This window comes from Ursus americanus, chromosome 11 (genome assembly GCF_024610735.1).
Source record: "Ursus americanus isolate L20-20 chromosome 11, mUrsAme1.1.p, whole genome shotgun sequence".
Lineage (NCBI taxonomy): Eukaryota > Metazoa > Chordata > Mammalia > Carnivora > Ursidae > Ursus > Ursus americanus.
Genome location: NC_142137.1, coordinates 51,562,751 through 51,585,785, shown reverse-complemented (window position 1 = coordinate 51,585,785; position 23,035 = coordinate 51,562,751). Strand labels below are relative to the sequence as shown.

Genomic DNA, 23,035 nt, shown 5'->3' with positions numbered 1-23,035 from the left:
AAAAAGTAAATATTTTCGAGGTTTAAAAATCATTGCACACACACAAAAGAAATTATTTCACACACAGTTATAAATGCTGAAGAGCCCGGAAAAGGAAAGAGAAGACAGTAACAATGTTTAAATATATATATTATTTATATTATATTTGTATACTAAGCATATATGTCTGTATATCCAACTAGAGGAAGACAGAGGGGTAAGAGATTAACATAATCAGAATTCGCTCTCTTTTGCAAATTCCTGGAAGGGGAAATGTATGTATCAGAATTTCCAGTCCTCAAAAAATAGGGCCTAAAAAAGTCCTGTGAGCAAGATGGGAGAAAAGGAGGGGTGGAAGGCGGGGGACTAGCTCTTTGCAGCAGGAAGTCTTCAATGGCTATCGAGTTATGAAGAAACAACTCTGAACAGAAGTCCTTATTCGGAGCGCTAAACTCGCTTTTACCACATAAAGAGCAATATAAAAGCTCGGAGCAGTCTCATCATGGTGTTGGAGAAATAACTCGGCTTCCCCATGTGAGAAAGCAAGAGAGCTCCGACCGGGTAGTGGCCCAGACCGGTGCAAGGATTTTTATTTGCAAGTCAATGAGCCAAATGGACGACCAGGCTACTTGTGCCGCGTCCTGGGAAGCAAGGTTATTATTATCGCCTATTGCCCCACTGAACAATTTCACTGAAAAGGAAGAGTCCCAGCAGTGTGTGTGCGCACGGTGCCATACGGGACGTGCAGCTACGTGCCCACCTCCAGAACGACTTTATTTACAAAGCGATTACCATGTTATCTATTTGTTTTCCTTTTCCAGCAACAGCAGCTTCGCTCAGCCCTCGAATTTCTTAATTACAAACCCGTTCGCTTCTAAATCAACCCCAAATCGTCAGGCAGAGCCCAGAGGGAGGCTGTGCAAGTTTGCACATACCCCCACCTCCCGGATCAAGGGCAACAGCAGAAGCAAGAAACTGTATGTGCAAAAAGGTGGATCTGGGGACGAGGATCGCTGAGTTTGTTTACAGAGCAGAGACGCCTCAGCTCAGATGCCAAAGCTACCAAGAGCTGCAAACGCAAACTTAGCAGAAGCACACGTACCCCGGGAGCGGCGAGCGGTCCCGAAAGCGCGGACCGGAGTCCCCGGCCCGGGAGCGGAGGCGGCCGGGCCCGCGAGCGCGCTCTGTCCACCTGCAGCCTCTGCCGCTCCCCGCCCCCAGCTCCTGTCCTTGAAAGGAGGCGGGGGGGGGCGGGGAATGCATCTGCACGCAGAATATGTAGATCAGGTTTACCCAGTGCCCCTGTAAAAACACAAAGGCACAGCCCAGGAAAGTGTGCTCAGGGAAGGGGCATTATTTGTCAGGGGATTTAAAACCCCACTCGGGGAAACACAGCCATTCTTCGCAGCCCGGGGTGGGGGGTGCAAAGCCAGGGAGGCAGAAGGGCACTATGGAGGAAGATGGCCCTGAGAGAACCCCCTTTTCCCGTAGAAGCACCTCAGCTCGCTAGGTGAGCTGAGCGGGAGAGCTGGGGGTGGGGGATCACACCAGAGAGGAGCGGTGCGTTTTCCTCGCTCCTCTCAGGGCAGGCGCTACTTTGGGGCTAGGGGTCCCGGGGGCATTTTCTCCCCGCTCCGGAGGCAGCCGGGCTGGTCCCGCGTTTAGGGGGCGGGAGGAAACCGGAGTCAGCGGCAGCGAGGCGGCGCCTGGGCCCGCAGCCTCTGCGCACGTGCCTCTGGCCGCGGGGACGCGGCTCGCCTACCCGGTCCGGTGTGCCCGGGGCTCCGGAGTCCGCTTTTTGGCGCCGCCCGCCCGGGAGGCTTGCTCCGCCCTTCCTGAAATCCCTTATATTAACTGTGGCCAAAGCCCTAAGAAACACAGCTCATTGTTGGCAGCTGCCGGGCGGTCTTACCGAGCTGTGAGGGCAGCAGGGGGGAAATAAAAGGGAACGGCTCCGATTCTGCCCCAGCGGCCACTGCAAGACCTCGGTGCCGACATCGCGACAGCGAGCGCCCTGCACACCAGGAAGGCCCCCTCTATGTGCTGCTGAGCCGGTCCTGGACCCGACGATCCCGCCCTCGGTCTTCGGAGCAGAAATCGCAAAGACGGAAGGTAAGCGCGGCGGGCGAAGCTGGCTGGGGCGCCTGCCAGCCCAGTCCTCCGAGGGCTGGGTTTGCCCGGAGGAAGAGCGTGAGGCGGAGCTGGGGAATAACAACAGGATGTGCAACAACAGGATGAGGAGGGCTGATTTAATGCCTGAAGTTCGCGGCAGGGCTACGGGGCACTTCCTTTATTAGGCGACTTCGGGGAGCAGAGGCGGGTGTGGGCTCGGGTCCGCCCGCCCGATCGCAGGGGAAGGGGCTGTTTGTTCAGCGCCCAGCTCTGTTGTGGGTGGCAGGTCCGCCGTGGTGGCGAGTCCGGGTACACAGGCTACTAGTAGGATCCCGGGGAGAGCGAGTGATTTCGCAGCCGACGTGCGTCCGGGGAGCCTAGGGGGCAGAGGCGAGAAAAAGTGGGGTGCGCCGTGGTGGGCTGCACGTGTGGCGCGGGTCTTACCGTCTGCCCTTTTCACTTTCAGGACTGGAAATGGCAGACCATATGATGGCCATGAACCACGGGCGCTTCCCCGACGGCACCAACGGGCTGCACCACCACCCTGCCCATCGCATGGGCATGGGGCAGTTCCCAAGCCCCCATCACCACCAGCAGCAGCAGCCCCAACACGCCTTCAACGCCCTAATGGGCGAGCACATACACTACGGCGCGGGCAACATGAATGCCACGAGCGGCATCAGGCATGCGATGGGGCCGGGGACTGTGAACGGCGGGCACCCCCCGAGCGCGCTGGCCCCCGCGGCCAGGTTTAACAACTCCCAGTTCATGGGCCCCCCCGTGGCCAGCCAGGGAGGCTCCCTGCCGGCCAGCATGCAGCTGCAGAAGCTCAACAACCAGTATTTCAACCATCACCCCTACCCCCACAACCACTACATGCCGGATTTGCACCCTGCTGCAGGCCACCAGATGAACGGGACAAACCAGCACTTCCGAGATTGCAACCCCAAGCACAGCGGCGGCAGCAGTACCCCCGGCGGCTCAGGCGGCAGCAGCACCCCTGGCGGCTCCGGCGGCACCTCGGGTGGCGGCGCGGGCAGCGGCAACAGCGGCGGCAACAGCGGCGGCGGCAGCGGCAGCAACATGCCCGCCTCCGTGGCCCACGTCCCTGCTGCAATGCTGCCGCCCAATGTCATAGACACTGATTTCATCGACGAGGAAGTGCTTATGTCCTTAGTGATAGAAATGGGTTTGGACCGCATCAAGGAGCTGCCCGAACTCTGGCTGGGGCAAAACGAGTTTGATTTTATGACGGACTTCGTGTGCAAACAGCAGCCCAGCAGAGTAAGCTGTTGACTTGATCGAAACCCCGGCGAAAAGAAATCAAACCCTCCCCCCCCCGCCCCAACTTCGGTGTGAATTAAAAAACATTCCCTTAGACACAGTATCTCACTTTTCAGATCTTGAAAGGTTTGAGAACTTGGAAACAAAGTAAACTATAAACTTGTACAAATTGGTTCAAAAAAAAATTGCTGCCACTTTTTTTTTTCTGTTTTTGTTTCGTTTTTGTAGCCTTGACATTCACCTCCCTTATGTAGTTGAAATATGTAGCTAACTTGGTCTTTTTTGTTGTTTGTTTTTACTCCTTATTTCCTCACTTTCTCCAGTGCTCAACTGTTAGATATTAATCTTGGCAAACTGCTTAATCTTGTGGATTTTGTAGATGGTTTCAAATGACTGAACTGCATTCAGATTTACGAGTGAAAGGAAAAATTGCATTAGTTGGTTGCATGAACTTTGAAGGGCAGATATTACTGCACAAACTCTGCCATCTCGCTTCATTTTTTTAACTATGCATTGAGTACAGACTAATTTTTTTAATATGCTAAACTGGAAGATTAAACAGATGTGGGCCAAACCGTTCTGGATCAGGAAAAGTCATACTGTTCACTTTCAAGTTGGCTGTCCCCCTCCCCCATATGTACAGACAATAATAGGGTGTGGAATGTCGTCAGTGGCAAACATTTCACAGATTTTTATTTTGTTTCTGTCTTCAACATTTTTGACACTGTGCTAATAGTTATATTCAGTACATGAAAAGATACTACTGTGTTGAAAGCTTTTTAGGAAATTTTGACAGTATTTTTGTACAAAACATTTTTTTGAAAAAATACTTGTTAATTTATTCTATTTTAATTTGCCAATGTCAATAAAAAGTTAAGAAATACTTGCTTTCTAGAAGTCATTTGGGGGGATGGTGGTTGCTTTCGGTGGCTTTTTTTTCCCTCTTTAAGTTGAACACTTTATTGATGAGAGTAAGCATTCCAAAGGATAAATTACAGGACACTAAAACAGGTCATGATGAGCTTAAGTGGAGAGCAGGATTTAACATAATTGGCATAATGCTTCATTGTTATCATTGTAACATGCCTCTTGGTGTGGTTTAATCAGAAGCTGCAAAGTTGTCAAAGAGCATTTTTTTTCTTAATTGCCATCATTTTCAAGTGTACTCCAGAGTGGGAAAGGTTTGTAACACTAAATATCATAAATATTTTTTTCACAGTGTGGGAGGGGGAAAACCAAGTGTTTCTGGTTATACCTGATTCAACTACGTAAATGAAGGTAGATCAGGATAATACACTGGGAGATTGATGAGGATGGCATTAAACATAAATCTACCTTTATCTCTAGTGACGAATTTTATTTCTCAGCAAAAGTACTAAGGAGAGGCACACATTTTCTAGCTTAATCTCTGAAATAGCTTCTGACTGGTTTATAGTCCTAAGAGGAAGAGGGGGCAGAATTCCACCTTGAGGCTTTCTATTTTGTTCTATAATACTTAAAATTTACACAGGGAGGTTGATTCAAAGGTCAAATTACAGTCTTCACAAGATGTTCCCTCTCAAGCATGCCCTGTTTTCCAGAATTCTAACCTTTATCTGTTATAGGCAAGGGGTGTAAAGGACATAAGGATAAGATTGTTTTAATTCTACCTAAGCGTGTTATCAAGAAGACATAATTATGGTTAAGTAGGTGTCGAGTTTTGCCTTATATAATCAAGTAAAAGTCATATTGTTAAATTCTCAAGTTACCCAGTTTGAAGATGGAATTTTGTTTTCCCTTTCATGTTTTCCTAGCTTATAAGAGCAATACATCTACATTCAAGAAAGAATACAGTCTTTTATATTTGACCCACTGGAGAAGTAAAGAAATAGAGGTGGAGGAAAATCTCACAAATAATACTTTAAAAGAGCATTTCATTTAGACTCTCAGATTCTAATCTTAAATCCCATATTTCATAATAAAAATAAAGAAGGAAACAGAAGTGTTAAATTACCGTGAGTCTGGTGTAAAGGCTGGTTTCAGAATAATTCAGATCACCTACATTCTATAATTCTATTTCCAAATCAAGCCATTAAAATTAAGATGCACACTCCACTGGGCTCTTTATACCTCTATAATTGACACTTCCTTATTTAAAATGATGTTCTAAATAAATAATTTATCTGAAAATACAAAATCATTCGAAACTCTTCACCCCATTTTTAAAAACTCATCCAGATTTCCCACATTAATAGTTCGAGCTGAAGTTTTCTTCAGCTAAAATATGTCAATACCAAATCTGCAATCAGCAGTAAATCTTCCTGGCTAAGCATTTTTGCAGTAAGTTTTTCTTTTCTTTTTTTTTTTTTCCAGAGGCTCAAGTGAAAAAATATGTTTGCATACATATTAATACAGCCATTCGTGTTCTTTTTCACTTGTGCCAGGAAAAAAGGAAAGCTATTGGAGGCATTGTTTTTTTTTTGCATAAAGAAAGACGCAAAAGAATAGTCTTGCCACCACCCTTCACCATTTATTCTGCCAGGAAATAAGCCACAACACCTGCTCTGTCCCTAAATTCCTCCTGCTGCTCTAACACCGGAACACGTATGTGGAGATGCAGAGCCCAAGTAACTATTATTAGATGAGCCCGTCTCTGCCAGGACAGAGGACTCAAACAGAGGAGCTGGTTTTTAAAAGCACAATTTCTCCTCAGTGCAAATACAGACCTCCCCCACCCCCATTCATTTGAATGATCTCTGTTTCATGAAAACTCGTTCTTGATCAACAATTGAGCAGCTTCTATGTGATATCGGCAGGTCTCTTAAGCAGAGGAAAAATAACTCCTTGTTTGAACAACCTGATTAATGAAACCTGTACAGTGACCTAGATCACCGGGCTACTGGCGGACATTTGCAAAACCTTTTGTGGTCTTGCTTCCTACCAAGTTGCTTATAGCATATGGGGAAATTTGACCTCTGTACCTTGGCTGTTTTTCAAAAAGTTCTAATATGGGTACAAGAGAGCTTCTGTTCTTTAAGCTTTGCCCACAAATAGACACTCCACGCTTGATTTTCAAGATGAGATCAATGATAAGCAAGAACATCATAGAAACATGTCAGAAAAATAACACATTGATTAAAAACTCGTCCCTCTGCCTTGTGGCTGCTAAAATCCTGGTGGCAGTATTTTTGCTGGAGCTGATAAAGGCGTTACAAGTATGGATGGGTCTTTGAAGGACAGTTACCTAATCACCACTGTTTATGGGGTGCTAGGCTAGAGCACTCGTACCAGAAGGCTGACATCTATTGTGAAGTTTATGGTCTCCGTGACTTTTACTACTGTAAACGCCTGAGATGGCTATAAATTGATGTCAACATTAAAGGCCAGATCCTTTAGAGCAAAATATTAATCCACTAATCTATTATGGGTGGCCGGCTTTGAAATATAAACTTTGCAGTCCCAGACCATTAGGTGTTTTCGCCCCCTTGTGGAATTTATTTAGAAGGTCAAAGGAAAGCCATTTGCTCAAGAGGGATTTTTTTGTTGTTTCATCGTTTGTTTAGCATTTCTGAATGCTCCGTTTTCCTTCTTGAAGCAAACAGCACATATTTGAGCAACAAAATTTTTAGCAAAGAAGATTCCAAAGTAAACCCCTTTATGCAAGCGAGAGTATTTTACTTACTTAAGACCTTAACTTACGATGAAACGTACATAATGCAGATTTGCCTCACATTTCAAAATAGGCATTGGTTAAGGGATTTTGTTATAAAAGTATAATGAGCAATGCTTTAGCCTGTCAGTTAAAGTTGATACTCTGCACCCTCACAACAGAACTGTCGACTGGGGACAAGCGCAAATAACAATGCGTCCAGTGGTAAGGGTTTGGAAAGGCGGAGGGAACTATCTAGGAATGCAGAATGCAGTTATCTGTGTTGAAATGTGACCAAGCCACAGGCTCTAATCTTGTGAAAGGGCCACAGGATGTTTAATGAGAATGAGTGTTGCTGTCTAATTGATTCAGTAAAATTTACTTTAAAATAAGCTTGGCAGATAACATTGTCTCCAAAAAATAAATAAATTTAGAATTCAAGGAATTTAGGACCCAAGCCATTTGCAATTTTCTCTTCTCCAACCGGATTGTTTTGCTAGCTCAAAAGAGGTGTTACAAAGCTTCAGAGATGGTATTTATCATTTCAGTCCCGACCACTATCATCAGAATCAGAGCTCCCAGGCAGGTTGAAGCAAGAACAAGAGGTAGCACATCAAGTGACTTAGCCAATAAGCCCCTATTATCATGTGTTATGTTTGTCTTTTCCCCCCAGAATAGAAGAAACAATGCCAATGTCAGAATTTTAATTGCCATGGACTGGCTTAAATTACTTGACCTATTTTTAACCAGTGAGGAGAGAAATGATTCTGTTTTTCCTGGTAGCAATACTTCTAATTTAAATTGGAAAAAGAAATATAAGGACATTTCTCTTTCAAATACTGTACTGCTCATAGAAAGTTGTAGTTGGCTTTATAGTAAATCAGACTCACACACATTTTTGAAAAATTTCAAGACACCCGAAATAAAGAACTTTCCCCCCTCTCTGGAGAACTTAAATTCATAAGGAATGCTAAATAATGAACTGAAAATATTCTAAGAGATGCTGGTGCGAATTCCCACAGTATTTTGTATTTATGAACATGATTAAAGAAAGGCCAAGAGCAATTGGGGTCTACTGTGTTGAGGATCTGCACCCATGTTGGTCCTTGGGAAAAAGAATATCAACCAACAACTTCCATTCGATCTCAGACAAAGAATGGCTCTTTGTTCAGTGCCTGGATCCTCATCAGCTACTTCTTTCCCCAGGATGAGCACTGAAGTTGTCAGCCCCAGGAGCCAGTTGGGGGTGCTTTTGGAGAATTCTGCTTGGCTACACCAAGACATGCAGAGTGAACGAAAGCAGACATAAGGCGAACAATGAGTATGATTACTAGCTTTATATGTTGTTGGTTTTCATTAGGCTGAACTAATCTGAAAGATTAGTGATGCAGGGAACAACGTGGGTGAGGACAGTGGTTCACAGGATTCTTGGAATTTTCCCGTGGTATCACCAATGTGCTCCACCCTGAAATCCTTCCCCTTCTTCCCTCTACAGTGGAGAGGTTCCTTGATCACATTTCGGGTTGCTGCCGAACAAAGCAGACAAGGGATTCTGGCTCCAAAGTGGCTTGTGGCCAGCCAAGGTTAGTGTGGTCTGCCTTGCAGGAGATATGCAAATAGGCCAGTGGCTTTTGAAAAGTTAATAGTGCTGAAGAATCCTGTTGGTCTCTTCTTGAAAGCTGGGTGGGGAGTGAGATTTAGGCTTGAGTAAAAGTCAAACTGGCATGAAACCAGAAAAAAAGTCGTCAGAGGACAACCAACTCCAGGGTGTGATATTATTTTATGAACGCTTGTAGGGGACAGGATGCTAGAGTGGAGGAAATGTGATCGGGGCTATTGAAGCCTTTTCTCTTTCTGTCTCCCTAGGGACTGATAGAAAATTTGGCCTTGCAGTTTCTTTAACTAGTTTGAAAACAGAGCTTTTTAAATTTCTGGTAACCCACCTTTTTGTTGTTGTTCCCCCTTTGCTTCATGACAGTATCGCCATGCTGACAAACACATAGCATTTAAATTGTGCATAAAAATCTGTAGGCCACCTTGTAAATATTGTCCTGTTACATTTACTTTGGATAACTCTTTGAAGGAAGATCTTGGATGCCAAATGATGGCTAGTTCCATATTTCTTCTGTTGATCTTATGTGTTTAGCAAATATATGGACAATGGAGCCAGTAAGTGAAAAGTGATTGAACTGGTATGCTCCTAATATGAACCTAAAATAAATATCTAAATGTTTCTTAGATCCTGTCTGCTACCATGCTTAGGGCAAAGATTCTCAGCTAGATGGGGCACCCCTCTAGGAGGCAGATCAGAATGGGGAGAAGGTATAGAGCAGTAACTTAAAAAAATTTTTCCACACTATTACGTCTTTGGAAAAATGTTTTAAATGCATATTATTTAAGACTTTTTAAAAATCTCCACCAATAGGGCATGGACTTTAAACTGGTGAGAAACACTGTTTAGGCTACATGATTTTTACCAAATCAGAGAAATTCACCTTTCAGCCAGCATTACTTAACAAATCATTTTGTTAGCTTTCTGTGACTGAGCTGACTTTGCTGAGCACCTACTATGTGACAAGCATGGTGATGGGCACTTTAGGTGCAGAATCTTCATTGATCCTCACAATATTCCTACAAGGTTCATGTCATTATTCCAATATTAGATAAGGAACTGTTATTTGGAGAGGAAGTAAACTGCTCAAGGGCAATAGAGCAGGTAGGAGGCTGAGTGGTTTCTCCAGACCTCCCTTCTAATACATAACACTACCATTCTAAACCAAATTACTCTTATTCTTGGATGTCATGATTGTAAGCTCATCAGTCAATTTAATAATGTGCTTCGGGGGGGGGGAGGCACTACATTATTATACACAAATAATAAAGTATACTAACACAACTGTGACATGGAGCTATTCGTATAATAACATACCATTTCTTTTTGGGATTCACTACATTTGGGTCTACACTTCTCACACCCAGTCTAAAGATTCTTTTAAATTTAAGTTCGGCCCAGACAGTGCAAGAGTAGCGGAGGTGGTGAGTCTGCCTAATTCCTTCTTAACAGCTTCACCTGGTTCATACTTCAAGTCAAATGAAATAGTACCAGTGATTACATTTTGATTTTGTTTTTTATTTCTTAATTGAATTACATATTGCTGGATAGTAAGGTTTCTTTCACAAATTAAAGGAATACCTTAGCTTTGTCAATTTCATAACCTATTAAATCAGAATGTCAATGGCTAAATTCTTCCATGTAAACAGAACCACCTCAGCACTTGGCACACTGCCTAGAAGCAACTCTGATTTAACATTGTTCATAAGAGTCAGGCTAATTTCAGAATATCAGCATGCAAAAAATAGATACATCTCAAAATAAAGAAAATATAGCATTTAGTTACTTTACGCTTAAATAAGCTTCCTCAATCTATCTAAACTTTCTTGATGGAGGTATAAGCCCATTTCCTCTTACTTCGGTCTTCTATGGAAACAGAAAACTTTTCCATTAATAACTGTAGTAAAAAGAATAGTACAGCAGGAATAAAAACCATGGGTCATAGCCTTAGCTCCAACCAAATAGCTGGGTAACTTAATCACTGTTGGCTCAAGTTTCTCCAACTTGAGATATCTCCAAAATGAAGATATATGTTTAATTAATATATCCTGTATTCAAGTTCTCGAGAAGGAAACATAAACCCATTCCTATCATTTTCTTCCTCTGGAAGACTGCAGTTGAACCCCTTCAAAATCTTTACATCATTTCTTGCCATTCTTTTTCAAGATAAATGTGAGTCTGGGGATGTGTTGCCTGTCAGGTCAACTTCTCAATGGTTGGAATCATCTCTATAAATATCCCCCTTCATTGCTATAATAAACACTAGAGTTGGCTACTGGGATTTCTCAATCTGCAAGCAAATACCAAAAAAAAATTGCCACTTGCAAAGATACAGGTGACTATGTAACATTCTTGGCTAATGCGGTTGTTGAAGTACATATATTATGTATTGAAAATAATTTGATCAATTCTTCATTCAGGTTCTGCTCTATTTTCTTATGGATTAATTTCATTTTTGAATTTCATAAATATCAGATGCAGAATAAATATTTGGGCTCTCTTTTCTTCAAACAACTTCCTGGACCATCATCATCATCATCATCACTGTTATTGTTTATTTTCTGGAAAAGACAATCCTACATATAAGGCTAAAGTACAGGAACCTAGCAGGTGCTAAACACTGTGAGTTTTCAAGCAGGTAAGAGGTACACATCTATGCCCTTTTATTTCTTTTTCCCCAACTTCCCAACACACACAGTCTCTTTCTGTTTTATACCACACATCCTCCAGTTTGCGGAATCAATTATTTAGCTAGATGAAAAATAGAGTCATTGGAAATAGTTATACAGAGGAAACTGTCCACTATAATACATAACTACCCAAGGAATAATTACTGACTGACATGAAAAGGGGAAGTAGCTGAAAAACCATGACCAACTATTACAATAAAGTATTTGTTCCTTTCACTACTTGGCCACTAGGTGTAGCTGAAGGTCCATAAGTTCATATTTACACTTCAGTCACCTACTAGATTGTCCCAAGCGTAAAGAACTTGCCTCCTGCCCCTGTTGTTTATTTTATTTATTAAAATGTAAGACGTTCCATGTGATCTATTATAACTAAAAATTAAAGATAAGCCAATGACACCTCAACACGCTCTGCCCAGACACCATTGCTAACTACAGTCTGATAGAAATTAGAAAAGGATGAAAGGTATCTTTGAACAGCTCTCCACTCCCCACCATCCCACTTTATCTCCTTCCTTTTCCAAAGTGCTCTCACCCTGCCTTCTGTTCACTCAGGTACCAGTGGCTCAATTTTCTGCCCTACTGGGAACTTTTATATCTTAGGAGAGAAACTCTGGAGAGAGTACAACATTTAAACTGAAGGAGCAAGTTTTGAATGGTAGGTTTTTGTGCACCAGTCCAAAAGTGATTTGAAGGTTGCTAGGTAAAGCTTTCTCTGTCTTTCTCTGACCCTTAAATCATTCCCTTCTCCTGTTTCTCCTCTTATCTCTCAAGCCAGTCCAGTTTGATGTCTTATATTAAGCCCTTTGCTCTTCCCTTAAGTATTAATATTCACCAGACTTCTCACCTCACCCTACTTGCTAATTCCATAAATTCCTAAAGGTTCTGATGCCATCAGAAAGGGTTCTAATACTGAGGATTCCAATACCTGGATCTTCAGCCCCAGCCTCCTTCCCACATTCTGCCTGCTACTGAATGAACACATGAACACACACACACACACACACACACACACACACACACACACACACACACGATGACTTCTGGTAAGTATTTAAGCACATTGTGTCCAAGATTCATTTAGTCCTCTCTCCCTTGCCCCCTATGTTGCATTCCTAGTAATGGAACTACCATTCTTTTAGAGTCACAAGCCAGAAGTCTAGAAATCCTAGATTTCTTCCCCTTTATCCACCTCAGCTCCCATCAATCTAATTGGTCAATGCATTCAATAAGTTCTTTGCCCTTGCTGTCCCTCTGCCTGAAATGTGCTCTTCTTCCTGAACATCCCTTTGCTTCTTCAATGACCACATTAATTAAAATGGAAAGCTACTTCCCGTTTTTCCCCATGGCATTCCCTGTCCCTTTAATCCTGTTCAGTTTTTCTCCAGAGCACTTATGGCGGTTTTCAAATCAATCTATAAAGTCCTGGACGCTCATCTCATCAGAAGGTGGATTCCCTGAACCTACTACATAGCTTCAGAGGCTGAGTCGGAAAATACCATATAGTTTCCTTCTAGTTCTCTTGGGACGCTTGCCCTTGGAGCCCTGAGCTGCAATATAAGAAGCCCAACTATCCTGAGGCTGCCATACATGAGGAAGTCAGACCACTTAGAAAAGCCATGTATAGGTGTATCTACCAACACACTCCTACCTGATAGCCAGTAACAACCTCCAATGTGAGTGAAGATGCCTCCACGTGCTTCCACTCTCCAGCATTGAGTTGCCCTTAGCTGTTAAGTCTTTCCAGCAGAAGCCCCAGACATTAGACATTATAGAGCAGAGACAAACCATGCTCCTGGTACCCCTTCTGAATTCCTGTCCCACAGAATCCATGAGCATCATAAAATGGAGAGTTTTGGGGTGATTTGATAAATAGCGATCATAACTGAATAGCACTTATCACTATCTCACATAACACATAATTTACTTATTCAAATTATTTCCTGATTCTGTCCCTACTTTAAATTATGAGCCCTTTGAGGATAGGAATTGTTGTCTATGTTGTTCATTATACCCAAAATAATACTGGTATATGGTAGGTAGTTAATAAATATTTGTTGAATAAATGAATGAGTCGATGAATGAATGAAATCATTTCACCTTTGTTGTATCATCCTCCTCTCCACCCCCTCCCCCCATTGTCTTAGTTCAGGCACTATTTCTTACTTAGACCACAATAACTTCCTATCTGGTCTCACTTCCTCCGATTTTACCTCTTACCATCCAAGCTTCTTGCTTCAGGAAGAGTTATTCTAAGACATAGATTTGATCTTATTACTCAGGCCAACTGAAATGGTTCATCTAAGCAGTCATGTTCATATCATAATGACCCTGTCTTCCAATGACACGAATGATTGGACCATAGGCAAGTAGCTGTCCAAAGGCTAGTACATTGGCTGGCCAGGAAAATTCCAACCAAGAGACAGAGAAACTGTAGTCAGATCACAGTGGTGTTTAAACTGAATCATCTTGAGGTGAGTCCAGGATGTCCTTTTGGGGTCATATACGCATATTGAAAACCAGATAAACTAGCTTGCAGAAGTCCACAGGAGAAGAACACTGGGTCAGAACAAAGCAATACTAAAAAACCATATGACCCCAAATAAAGAGGGAAAGAGAAGATACATCTGTCCCCAACAGATTTCTAATTCCTCAATTCAGTGTCCGTGACACCCATCTGTGCATTGTTCCCATGAGATATCCCCAGACTTTTCTTTATTTGCTCTAACTTGAGTGATTTAAAGAGGAACACCTATTTTATTTCTCTATGCTCTTGTATATGCTGCTCCCTCTGCCTGGAAGGCTCTCCTCATCTTCATCCCCTTATTGAAGTGTCCTTCAAAATCCATTTCAAGTGTCTTCTTCTCCGAAAGACCTTTTCATATGACTCTCTACTTTGTGACACCCTTATACATTGTAGATACCTCTATTTATTTGTATTTATCACACAATACTACAGTTATTTCATAATAAGCTCCTCCTTCACACTTTGCAATTGGAGTAATCCCGCTTTATCTGTGGTTTCACTATCCATGTCTTCAGTTACCTACTGTCAATATGGTCCAGAAATAGATGATGATATGCCAAAAGGTCAATAGGAGCCTAACACTAAGTTATAATGTCTACGTCATTCACCTCACTGCGTCTCGTCACATAGGCATTTTATCATTTCACATCATCGAGAAAGGAAGAAGGGTGGGTATAGTACAATAAGATATTTTGAGACAGAGACTACACTCATGTAACTTTTATTACAGTATATGGTCATAAATGTTCTTTTTTTATTAGTAGTTATTGTTGTTAATCTCCTACTGTGCCTAATTTGTAAATTGAACCTCATCGTAGGTATGTACGTATAGGAAAAAACATAGTATATTTGGGTCCAGTACTATTCGTGGTTTCAGGCATCTACTGGGGGTCTTGGAACATATCCCCCATAGATGGGGGGGACTACTGTATATATATCAAGAAATATGCAGCTACAAGTAACAGAAACCCTGACTTTAGCTTAAACCATAAGGAGATGTATTAGCCATCCTAAGTCAATGGAAGGAAAAGCTCTGAGGTTGGTTAATTCACTAATTCAACAATGTCAACAGGGACTTGTGTTCTTATCTTTCTAATCGGCTATCCTCCATGTTGGCCTCACCTTAGACTGGTGACAGGTAGCATTAGCAGAGCATATGTGACATAAAGACCCAACAATGTCCAAAAGAAAAGTTCTCCTCCTTCTGTGGAAGAGAAAATTTTTCAGAGAAAACGTCATTCCCCTGTGTATCATATCACATAGCCCTTTCTGAACCAACCACTGGGATTGGTTTTACCAAGGGATGGAAGTAACACAGTTGACTTAAACTAATCACCTGGGAGTAGAGTAGATAGATATTGAACCAGCAACTCTAACACCAGAAGAACTCAAAGCTAAGCTGATCCTTTCTAAAATGGAAGGCAGAGTTTTTCTGTTGGGTTTTTTGGTGGGTTTTTTTGTGTGTTTTTTTGTTTTTGTTTTTTTGCTGGAACTGAACAGGACTATTTTTAAAGTTGTTATATTTTCAAATAGGTCTCCTTCATATAATAAAGATATATAGCCAACAAAATTATACTGTAAATCACTCAGAGTAGATTTATTTGGTAAAGGTGGAAATGCCTTCTATAAAATGTTATTTGTTAATATAAATAAATATCCTCTTAAAAAGTAGATAATCATTATGTCTTCATTTCTAGCCCTTAAAAATCCCATTGTTAATATGATTAATAAACAATTTCTCTGAGCCAACAAAATCATGTACATGTTGGCAGGTGATTAATCTCAGTTCAAAATGAATGGAACCTAATATTTATGAACAGTTTACTGATAGCTAGCTACGTGGTCTATTTCCATGATTAGATACACTGGCCCATACGCCAAAGCCAAAAAGAAAATAACATTAGTCTAGTAAGACTGAAACAAGGGGATAAGGAAAATCTAATACACGACATCTTTTGTTCTATCCACTCATTGCTTGCCCTACCCTTCCACAAAATACCCCTTTCTGCATTCCAGTCATGTCCATCCACTCGAGAACTCCCATGATCTTACTTGGCCCCAGTGACTGGTTAGGGCTACCCAGGTAGACTTCACTGAACCAGTCATCATACCTTATCTTCCTGGTTGCAGCTAATTTGTCCACAGTTAACACTCGAACCAGTAAAAACCTCTCCCAGGAAGTTTTTCACTTCACAATAGAGAGATCAAGTTTTAATCCCTTTAGAGTGATGAAATTGAGCCTGGAAACTGCTGTGAGCCATATTTACAGCTGTGTAGAAGAAGCCAGTCTGGGACAATGAAGACAATATGAAGAGAGAAGCAGAGACAAAAAAGTGATCTGTTACTGTCTAAGTCCCTGAGGTCTACTTGCAATTTTGCCTTTCCTGGAGTTTGGTTACATGAGACAATACAGTTTCCTGTTTCTGAACTAATTTTAGTTGGGTTCAATTACGTGAAACAAAATCACCGTGACTAATACATACTAATGCAAGTTTCATCTCCATTTGGGTTTTTTTAAATGTGTCATTGAAATGTATGTTTGAAGGGGAACTTCTATTTTAGACCTATACTAGTGAGTGACTTAAAAATTTTCTTTTTTATGAACAACATGAGGTATATAAGGTGCCAGCATTAAAATTCACTTTTTTCCCCTCAGATGAAGCTTCCAGCATTCTCTTCCACTAATATTACAATTAGCAATGGATGCGGCCCAGAATTCCCTTCAGGACTAAACCTATTCCCTCAGTTGCTGGGAATGCTGCCAGCAGACAGCCCACAGCTGACAACTCTCTTTCAGAAGGTCTCATTACTTTGCCCAAGGTCACATCCCTTTCCCAAGGCAGCCTGCTTCCAATGACTGGTTAATGCTCAGTATAAAGGCCTGGCTCCCTTGCCCCAACTCAGGACAACTCTGAAAGGCCATCCTAGTATCAGAGCTTTGCATGGCGTGGGCTGAGGATTTCGCTGGGGCTGCATTAAAGGCCATCTTCTCCTCACCCCCTTGGCTCCCTTCCCTTTCCTTCCATAAGCATTGCTTCCAATAGCACTTCCCACTCAACTCCCAGCCTGCCAATCTCCATCTCAGAGGCCTCCCCCTGAGAAACCCAACCTGCAGCACAGTGCTTTTTAAAAATCATCAACCATAAAGATATTATATGGCCCTTTAAGAAAAACTCAATAACTATTTAATGGCTCCTTAAATTTTCCTAGCACTATTCTAAGCATTACAGAGCTCACAATAAAATCATAAGTCACATCGCCTGCCCTTAAGGAATTCACAGTCTCACTGGACACATGCAACTTAAGCAATCATTTTCATACAACTCAGCAGTGTGCTCATACGAGGAAAACTAAAACCAAGCCCAAATTGGCACAGAGTAGATGATTCATAAATATTCATTGGATGGATGGGTGGATGGATGAATGGAAGGATGGATGGATGGATGGATGGATGGATGGATGGAAGAAAGCAAGGAAGGAAGGAGGGAGGGAGGGAGGGAGGGAGGGAGGGAGGGAGGGAGGGAAAGAAGGAAGGAAGGAAGGAAGGAAGGAAGGAAGGAAGGAAGGAAGGAAGGAAGGAAGGAAGGAAGGAAGGGGATACCTGTGAGCTGGGATAGACCAGAAAATGTATGTGAAGCCTATCCACATTTGCCACAGCCACCTTCTATTTGTTAACCCCCTTTATCATCTCCTACTTTTCACATCAAAAAATAGAATAATCAACCCAAGTGAACACACAAAATCCTACTAGGAACTCAACTTTGGTTTGGGAGAATTTGGGGAGAAAAGAGCCTGCCCTTTGCCCCTGTGCCAGAATCTAATCTCTAACATACTCTCTGGATGGCCAAAGTGAACCAACCACATTCCTGCTTCACAAGCGAGTGGAAAAAGAGAGCTATTCTATAGTCAGTAATGATCATTCCAACATTGATAATAGTATCTTATATCACAATAGTGTTTTGTGGACCTGACTCTTACCTTATTTGATCCTCACATCATCCTGGGAGGTAGAAAGGGTAAATATCATTGTACCCCCCTTTTACAGATGGAGAAACTGAGGTCTAGAGGTCCTACATATTAGAGCAGAAATTAAAATGAAGTCCTACTTCCATTGCAGTCCTATAAACTATTAGAATTTACATAGACTATTCATGGGGTTCTATCTCTGAAGGCTACCAATAGAGAATTATTTAGTAACAAGATAATTGATATTTTTAGTTTCAGTAGCACAATTAGTTTTGGACTCAGTAAAGGTCAGTCAATCTTAACCAAGCAGAATTTGTATTATTGCATATATTATTCAGAAATGATGTATTTGAACATAAGCCTTGAATTAGAAAAACAGAAAGAAGTTTGTCCAATTAATTGTATCCATATTTGGACAGATAAATATGTGTATTACACTCTAGGTAATAAACATCTTTATCTTCTATCTAGGATCTTATTTACAATTGCACAATTCCCCAGGAGACAAAAGCTAGATTCTATCAGAAACCTATTTCCTGGGCACCTGGGTGGCACAGTGGTTAAGCGTCTGCCTTCGGCTCAGGGCGTGATCCCGGCGTTATGGGATCGAGCCCCACATCAGGCTCCTCCGCTAGGAGCCTGCTTCTTCCTCTCCCACTCCCCCTGCTTGTGTTCCCTCTCTCGCTGGCTGTCTCTATCTCTGTCAAATAAATAAATTAAATCTTAAAAAACAAAAAAGAAACCTATTTCCTTTTCTACTCAGTTGTATGGCACAACATTCTATTCGTAACTGAGATACACTTATTTTGGATGTCTACTTCAGCAGGTCTCTTGTGGGGTACAGGAGGGGGTGGGAGTAAAAGTTGATGGGAATAGAAATTAGGCAGCCAGCTCCTGCCATGCACCTTCAACTCAAATCAGCTTGCTATTTCCTCTACATGTCTTCAGCCAGCATATGGCAAAAACATCAGTTCATTTTTTCTTCCCTTCATGAGTGAATTGAGGTCATCTCTTGTGCAGTCATTATTCGGTAAGGATTATTCTGTAGGATGATTTGATTTCCTATTGTCTTGTCTACTCTTGTTTCCACCTATATTTACATCTCATTGACTCTCAAAAATAATGTCTTACTCAGCTCCATTCCATCTGTTCGTGTGTATAATGAAGATTCAGTTTCTAAAGTGTTCTATTCCTGAATCTGAGTCTCCTCCAGCAGTCTCACTTATGGACTATACGACCTTGGCCAAAACAATTATATCATCATTGGCTTTGGCTTTCTCTTCTAGACAAAGGGGGTAATTATAACTGTTACATTTATTAATGTGCTTTGAAAAATCACAGGGGATCATTGGAACGTATGGATTTTGTCATGGCTATGCATTCACACATAATTTCTGACATATTCAGTAGATTGTCATTTTGATTCTGTGGGTGTTTAAGGATGATACCTGAGATAGTCACTCAGCGTGCCTGAGCACCTGGACTGTCCAATAACTAATTTGTTCAGGCTCTGTAGTTCCCTTCTCATCAGTAAAAATCAATGTTGAGCCAAAGAAACTTTGTTTCTTTGTTAAACATGGACACCGTGGGCCCAAGCAAGCCATATGCAAGTGTTGTCGGAAAAATTGAAGACAAAGTAAAGAGTTAAGAAAGTAATGATTATTAGCCAGAAAAATTAAGTTTTAAAAATATTAAAGAGTAGAATCTTGAATTTGGCCATGGTTAGTGACTCCATTATGTGAAAGACTCTGCCATATTTATTGAATATGAAAGAAGAAAAAGTGATTGAAGAAACTATTTCAGCTAGAGCTTTAGCCAGTGCAAATATGGAAATTTGTGGGGGGAAAACTATATGTTAAAGTACTTTTGTAACTTGAAAAATTCCAGATGGGTTCAGATGTATCTTTCTTGAATGTTAAGAACCTGCTATACAAGGCAAGGCAGTATGGAAATTCTGGACATGTTATTATGGTCCCACCCCATGAGATAATGCTGATCGTATAGAAACCACTTTTAAAGATTTTTTTTTTTTACTGTTACATAAAAAGACTAAGTATTTAAAACCTCCTAGTGCTCACATTCCATACTTCTGACTGAGAAAATAGTAAGCAGTTTAAGTGACTCCTAAGCATTTGTTTAAAATTATTGACTAATTTAAAAGTGACTATGACTGTATAAATGCTCCTGTCTTTCTTCTGTGAATCTATCCTAAGAAAGTAGTCTATCCTAAGAGAAATGTTTATTCATTACAGTATTTATTGCAGCATTTTATGTAGTAAAAAACTGCTGGAAATGACCTAAATATCCACTGTTAAGGGGATGGTTCAGCAAATTATGGTGTAAACATGAAAGAAAAATGTTGTCATTTAAAGTGATGCTTTAATAGACTTTAATGAAAAGTAGAAATTCTGTGACAAACTATTTTAAAATTCAGACTAAAAACCCATTTTACTATTTGATTTCAACCATGTAAAGATGTGTATTCATAAAAGTCTGAATGTAAACCTGTAAAAAGACAATGGTTTTCAAACACTAAAACGAAGACTTCTTTATATTTGATGAACTTTCCAGTTTCTCTGTGATGTATACATGTCACAGTTACAGTCAGGAAAAAGCTAAAGGAAATTTCTAAATAATCTATCTTTCTTAAGAATAACAATATTATCTGGAGGAATGATGAGCTAATGAAACACCACCCCAATGTCAGAAACTGAAATAGTGGTTGACAATCCACAGCACCTGTGCCCTACAGGCGTGTAAATGCCTCCCAGCTTCTTGTCTGCCACTTACGAAATGTTTGTTTATAACACTGGAATGTTTCCATAGCTAGTAAAACAGAAATCACCGACAATATCAAGAAGGAAATTTGCAGGTGCTTTTGTTACTATCCAAAGTAGTTATTTATTTACAAATATCGGACTAACTAGATACCGGGTACCGTGTGTGTTAGGCGCTGGGGAAATTAGACAGGATGACTACTGCAGAGTTTACAGTCTCATGGTAGAGCTACATGTGAAGCAAATAATCATTTAACCTGAAGCTAGAAAGATTAGCGAGTGTTGGCAAAGCCAAATTGGGGGCGAAGCCGGGCATGGGACAGTCTATGCAACAACCCTGGACACAAGGAGAGTACCTAGTGTTCTCCAACATCCAAGTCTCCTTTTTCTTGCCTATTCACAGAGGATTCTACTGCTCAGTTCTTTGTAACTGGGCAGAGTGATGTGGTTAATTCTGTCTGCTAAAATGTGAGCACAAGTGACACGCAGTACTTCCAGGATACGGCAGTCTCTGTCGTCCTCTGACCTTTAACAGAAGAGGTCCTGGGCATGCCTGGGTGGCTCAGTCGGTTAAGTGTCTGAGTCTCGATTTCGGCTCAGGTCATGATCTCAGAATTGTGAGATCGAGTCCCAAGTCAGGCTCCATGCTCAGCGGGGAGTCTGCTTGAGAGTCTCTCTCTCTCTCTCTCTTTCTGCCCCTCCCCCACCACTCATGCATGCTCTCTCTCCCTCTCTCTCAAATAATAAATAAGTAAATCCTTAAGAGGTCCTGTGTTCCAGGTGACAGGATCATGCCTCAGTCACTGAATAATGACATGGATGCCAGTTGTCCTAGAGAGTCACATGGACCCACAGCTGATTTTGCATTGATAAGAAATAATTGTTGTGCTCAGCTGCAAAGAATGGGGAGTTTTTTATTTCTAGTGTAACTCAACCTATCCTGTCTTAAACAGAGATTTTATCTGTCTATTTATTTATTTGAGAGAGGCAGAGGGAAATAGACTCTCACAACCCTGAGATCATGATCTGAACCAAAATCAAGAGTTGGATGCTTAACCGACTGAGCCACACAGGCGCCCCTTAAGCAGGGATTTTAAAGATCAAAAAAGTATGATTGAATCAAGTAGAAGGGATGTACATTTGGAAATAAGAGTGTTAATTGTCTCAGCTATGGCTGACATCGTTATTATATGTTCCCCAGGGAATGAATTCCCCAGTGTTATCAGTTAGAACTCACTCTCTCTTTCTTGATTCTCCCCATGACATGTCTCTGGAACACATTTTTTCCCAGCCCCATTTGCTTAATTTCTGTTCAGACCTCACCTGTTGCAGTTATGTTTATAGTATACTTCACTATAGACTACCACCAATCCCTAACAACTCTTTCTTTGAAGACTCCTCTAGTCAATGTAAAACTCAAATTTTAATAGCCAGTATGAGGTTTCTTTGCTTCACTTTTCTAGAACACTGTCATCAAATCAATTTGCAAAGTACAAGACAAACAACTTACAGAGGAGCCACAGGAAAGACCATCATGTTGCAACACAGTCAATTCAGAGTAGTACAGTCGAGGGGTAACTGGCTGGCTCAGTCAGTAGAGCATGCAACTCTTGATCTCAGGGCTGTAAGTTCAAGCCTACACTGGGTGTAGAGATTACTTTAAAAAAATAATAATAAAATCTTAAAAAAGAAAGAGAGACAGAGAGTAGTACAGTGGAGAACATTTGGGGCATGCTACAGAAACATGCATTGCCGTCAGTGCAGATTACAGTCTGCTGAATTAGTTATCATTGTTTAAATATATAATGATAGTTAACATTACACAGGGCTTACCATGTGTTAAAAGATTAGAATAGAACAACCACCTCCATCAATCACACAAAATTGAGAACTGTAAGAACTAGCTCTAATTTCAACTTTAAAATATCTTGGGACTCACATAACAATTCTTTTTTCATTAAGAACATTATGGCACTTGCATCAATCCTCACTTCAAGAAATTAACCAAAGACCATTCCCACTTACGATATCCTAAAACCAAACAATGAACAATAAAAACTGTAGAGTTGGGGCGCCTGGGTGGCACAGCGGTTAAGCGTCTGCCTTCGGCTCAGGGCGTGATCCCAGCGTTCTGGGATTGAGCCCCACATCAGGCTCTTTCGCTATGAGCCTGCTTCTTCCTCTCCCACTCCCCCTGTTTGTGTTCCCTCTCTCACTGGCTGTCTCTATCTCTGTCGAATAAATAAGTAAAATCTTTAAAAAAAAAAACAAAACTGTAGAGTCATTTCCTCTAATGAGATGCCATTTCAGAACTGAAATGTTCCCCCTTGTTTCTATAAGTTTATATCGTCTCTTCATTTATATTATAACTGGTTTCTTTACTTAAAGAGGAGCTTCCTACAGTTTGGAGGACTTAGCAAGATTCAGCTCTGACTTTCCTGCCACAGACCAGGACCGCTGAGT

The 23,035-nt window shown here is 41.5% G+C and overlaps 1 protein-coding gene across 1 annotated transcript; it reads left to right on the top strand.

The window, feature by feature from the left end:
- Window positions 1–1,840: 1,840 nt before the first annotated feature.
- On the top strand, window positions 1,841–4,258 carry CITED2 (Cbp/p300 interacting transactivator with ED-rich tail 2). The gene is made up of 2 exons (XM_045814746.2): window positions 1,841–2,091; window positions 2,558–4,258. The coding sequence occupies exon 2, from the start codon at window positions 2,566–2,568 to the stop codon at window positions 3,385–3,387; it is 822 nt and encodes a 273-aa protein (XP_045670702.1). The 5' UTR covers window positions 1,841–2,091; window positions 2,558–2,565; the 3' UTR covers window positions 3,388–4,258.
- Window positions 4,259–23,035: the final 18,777 nt, after the last annotated feature.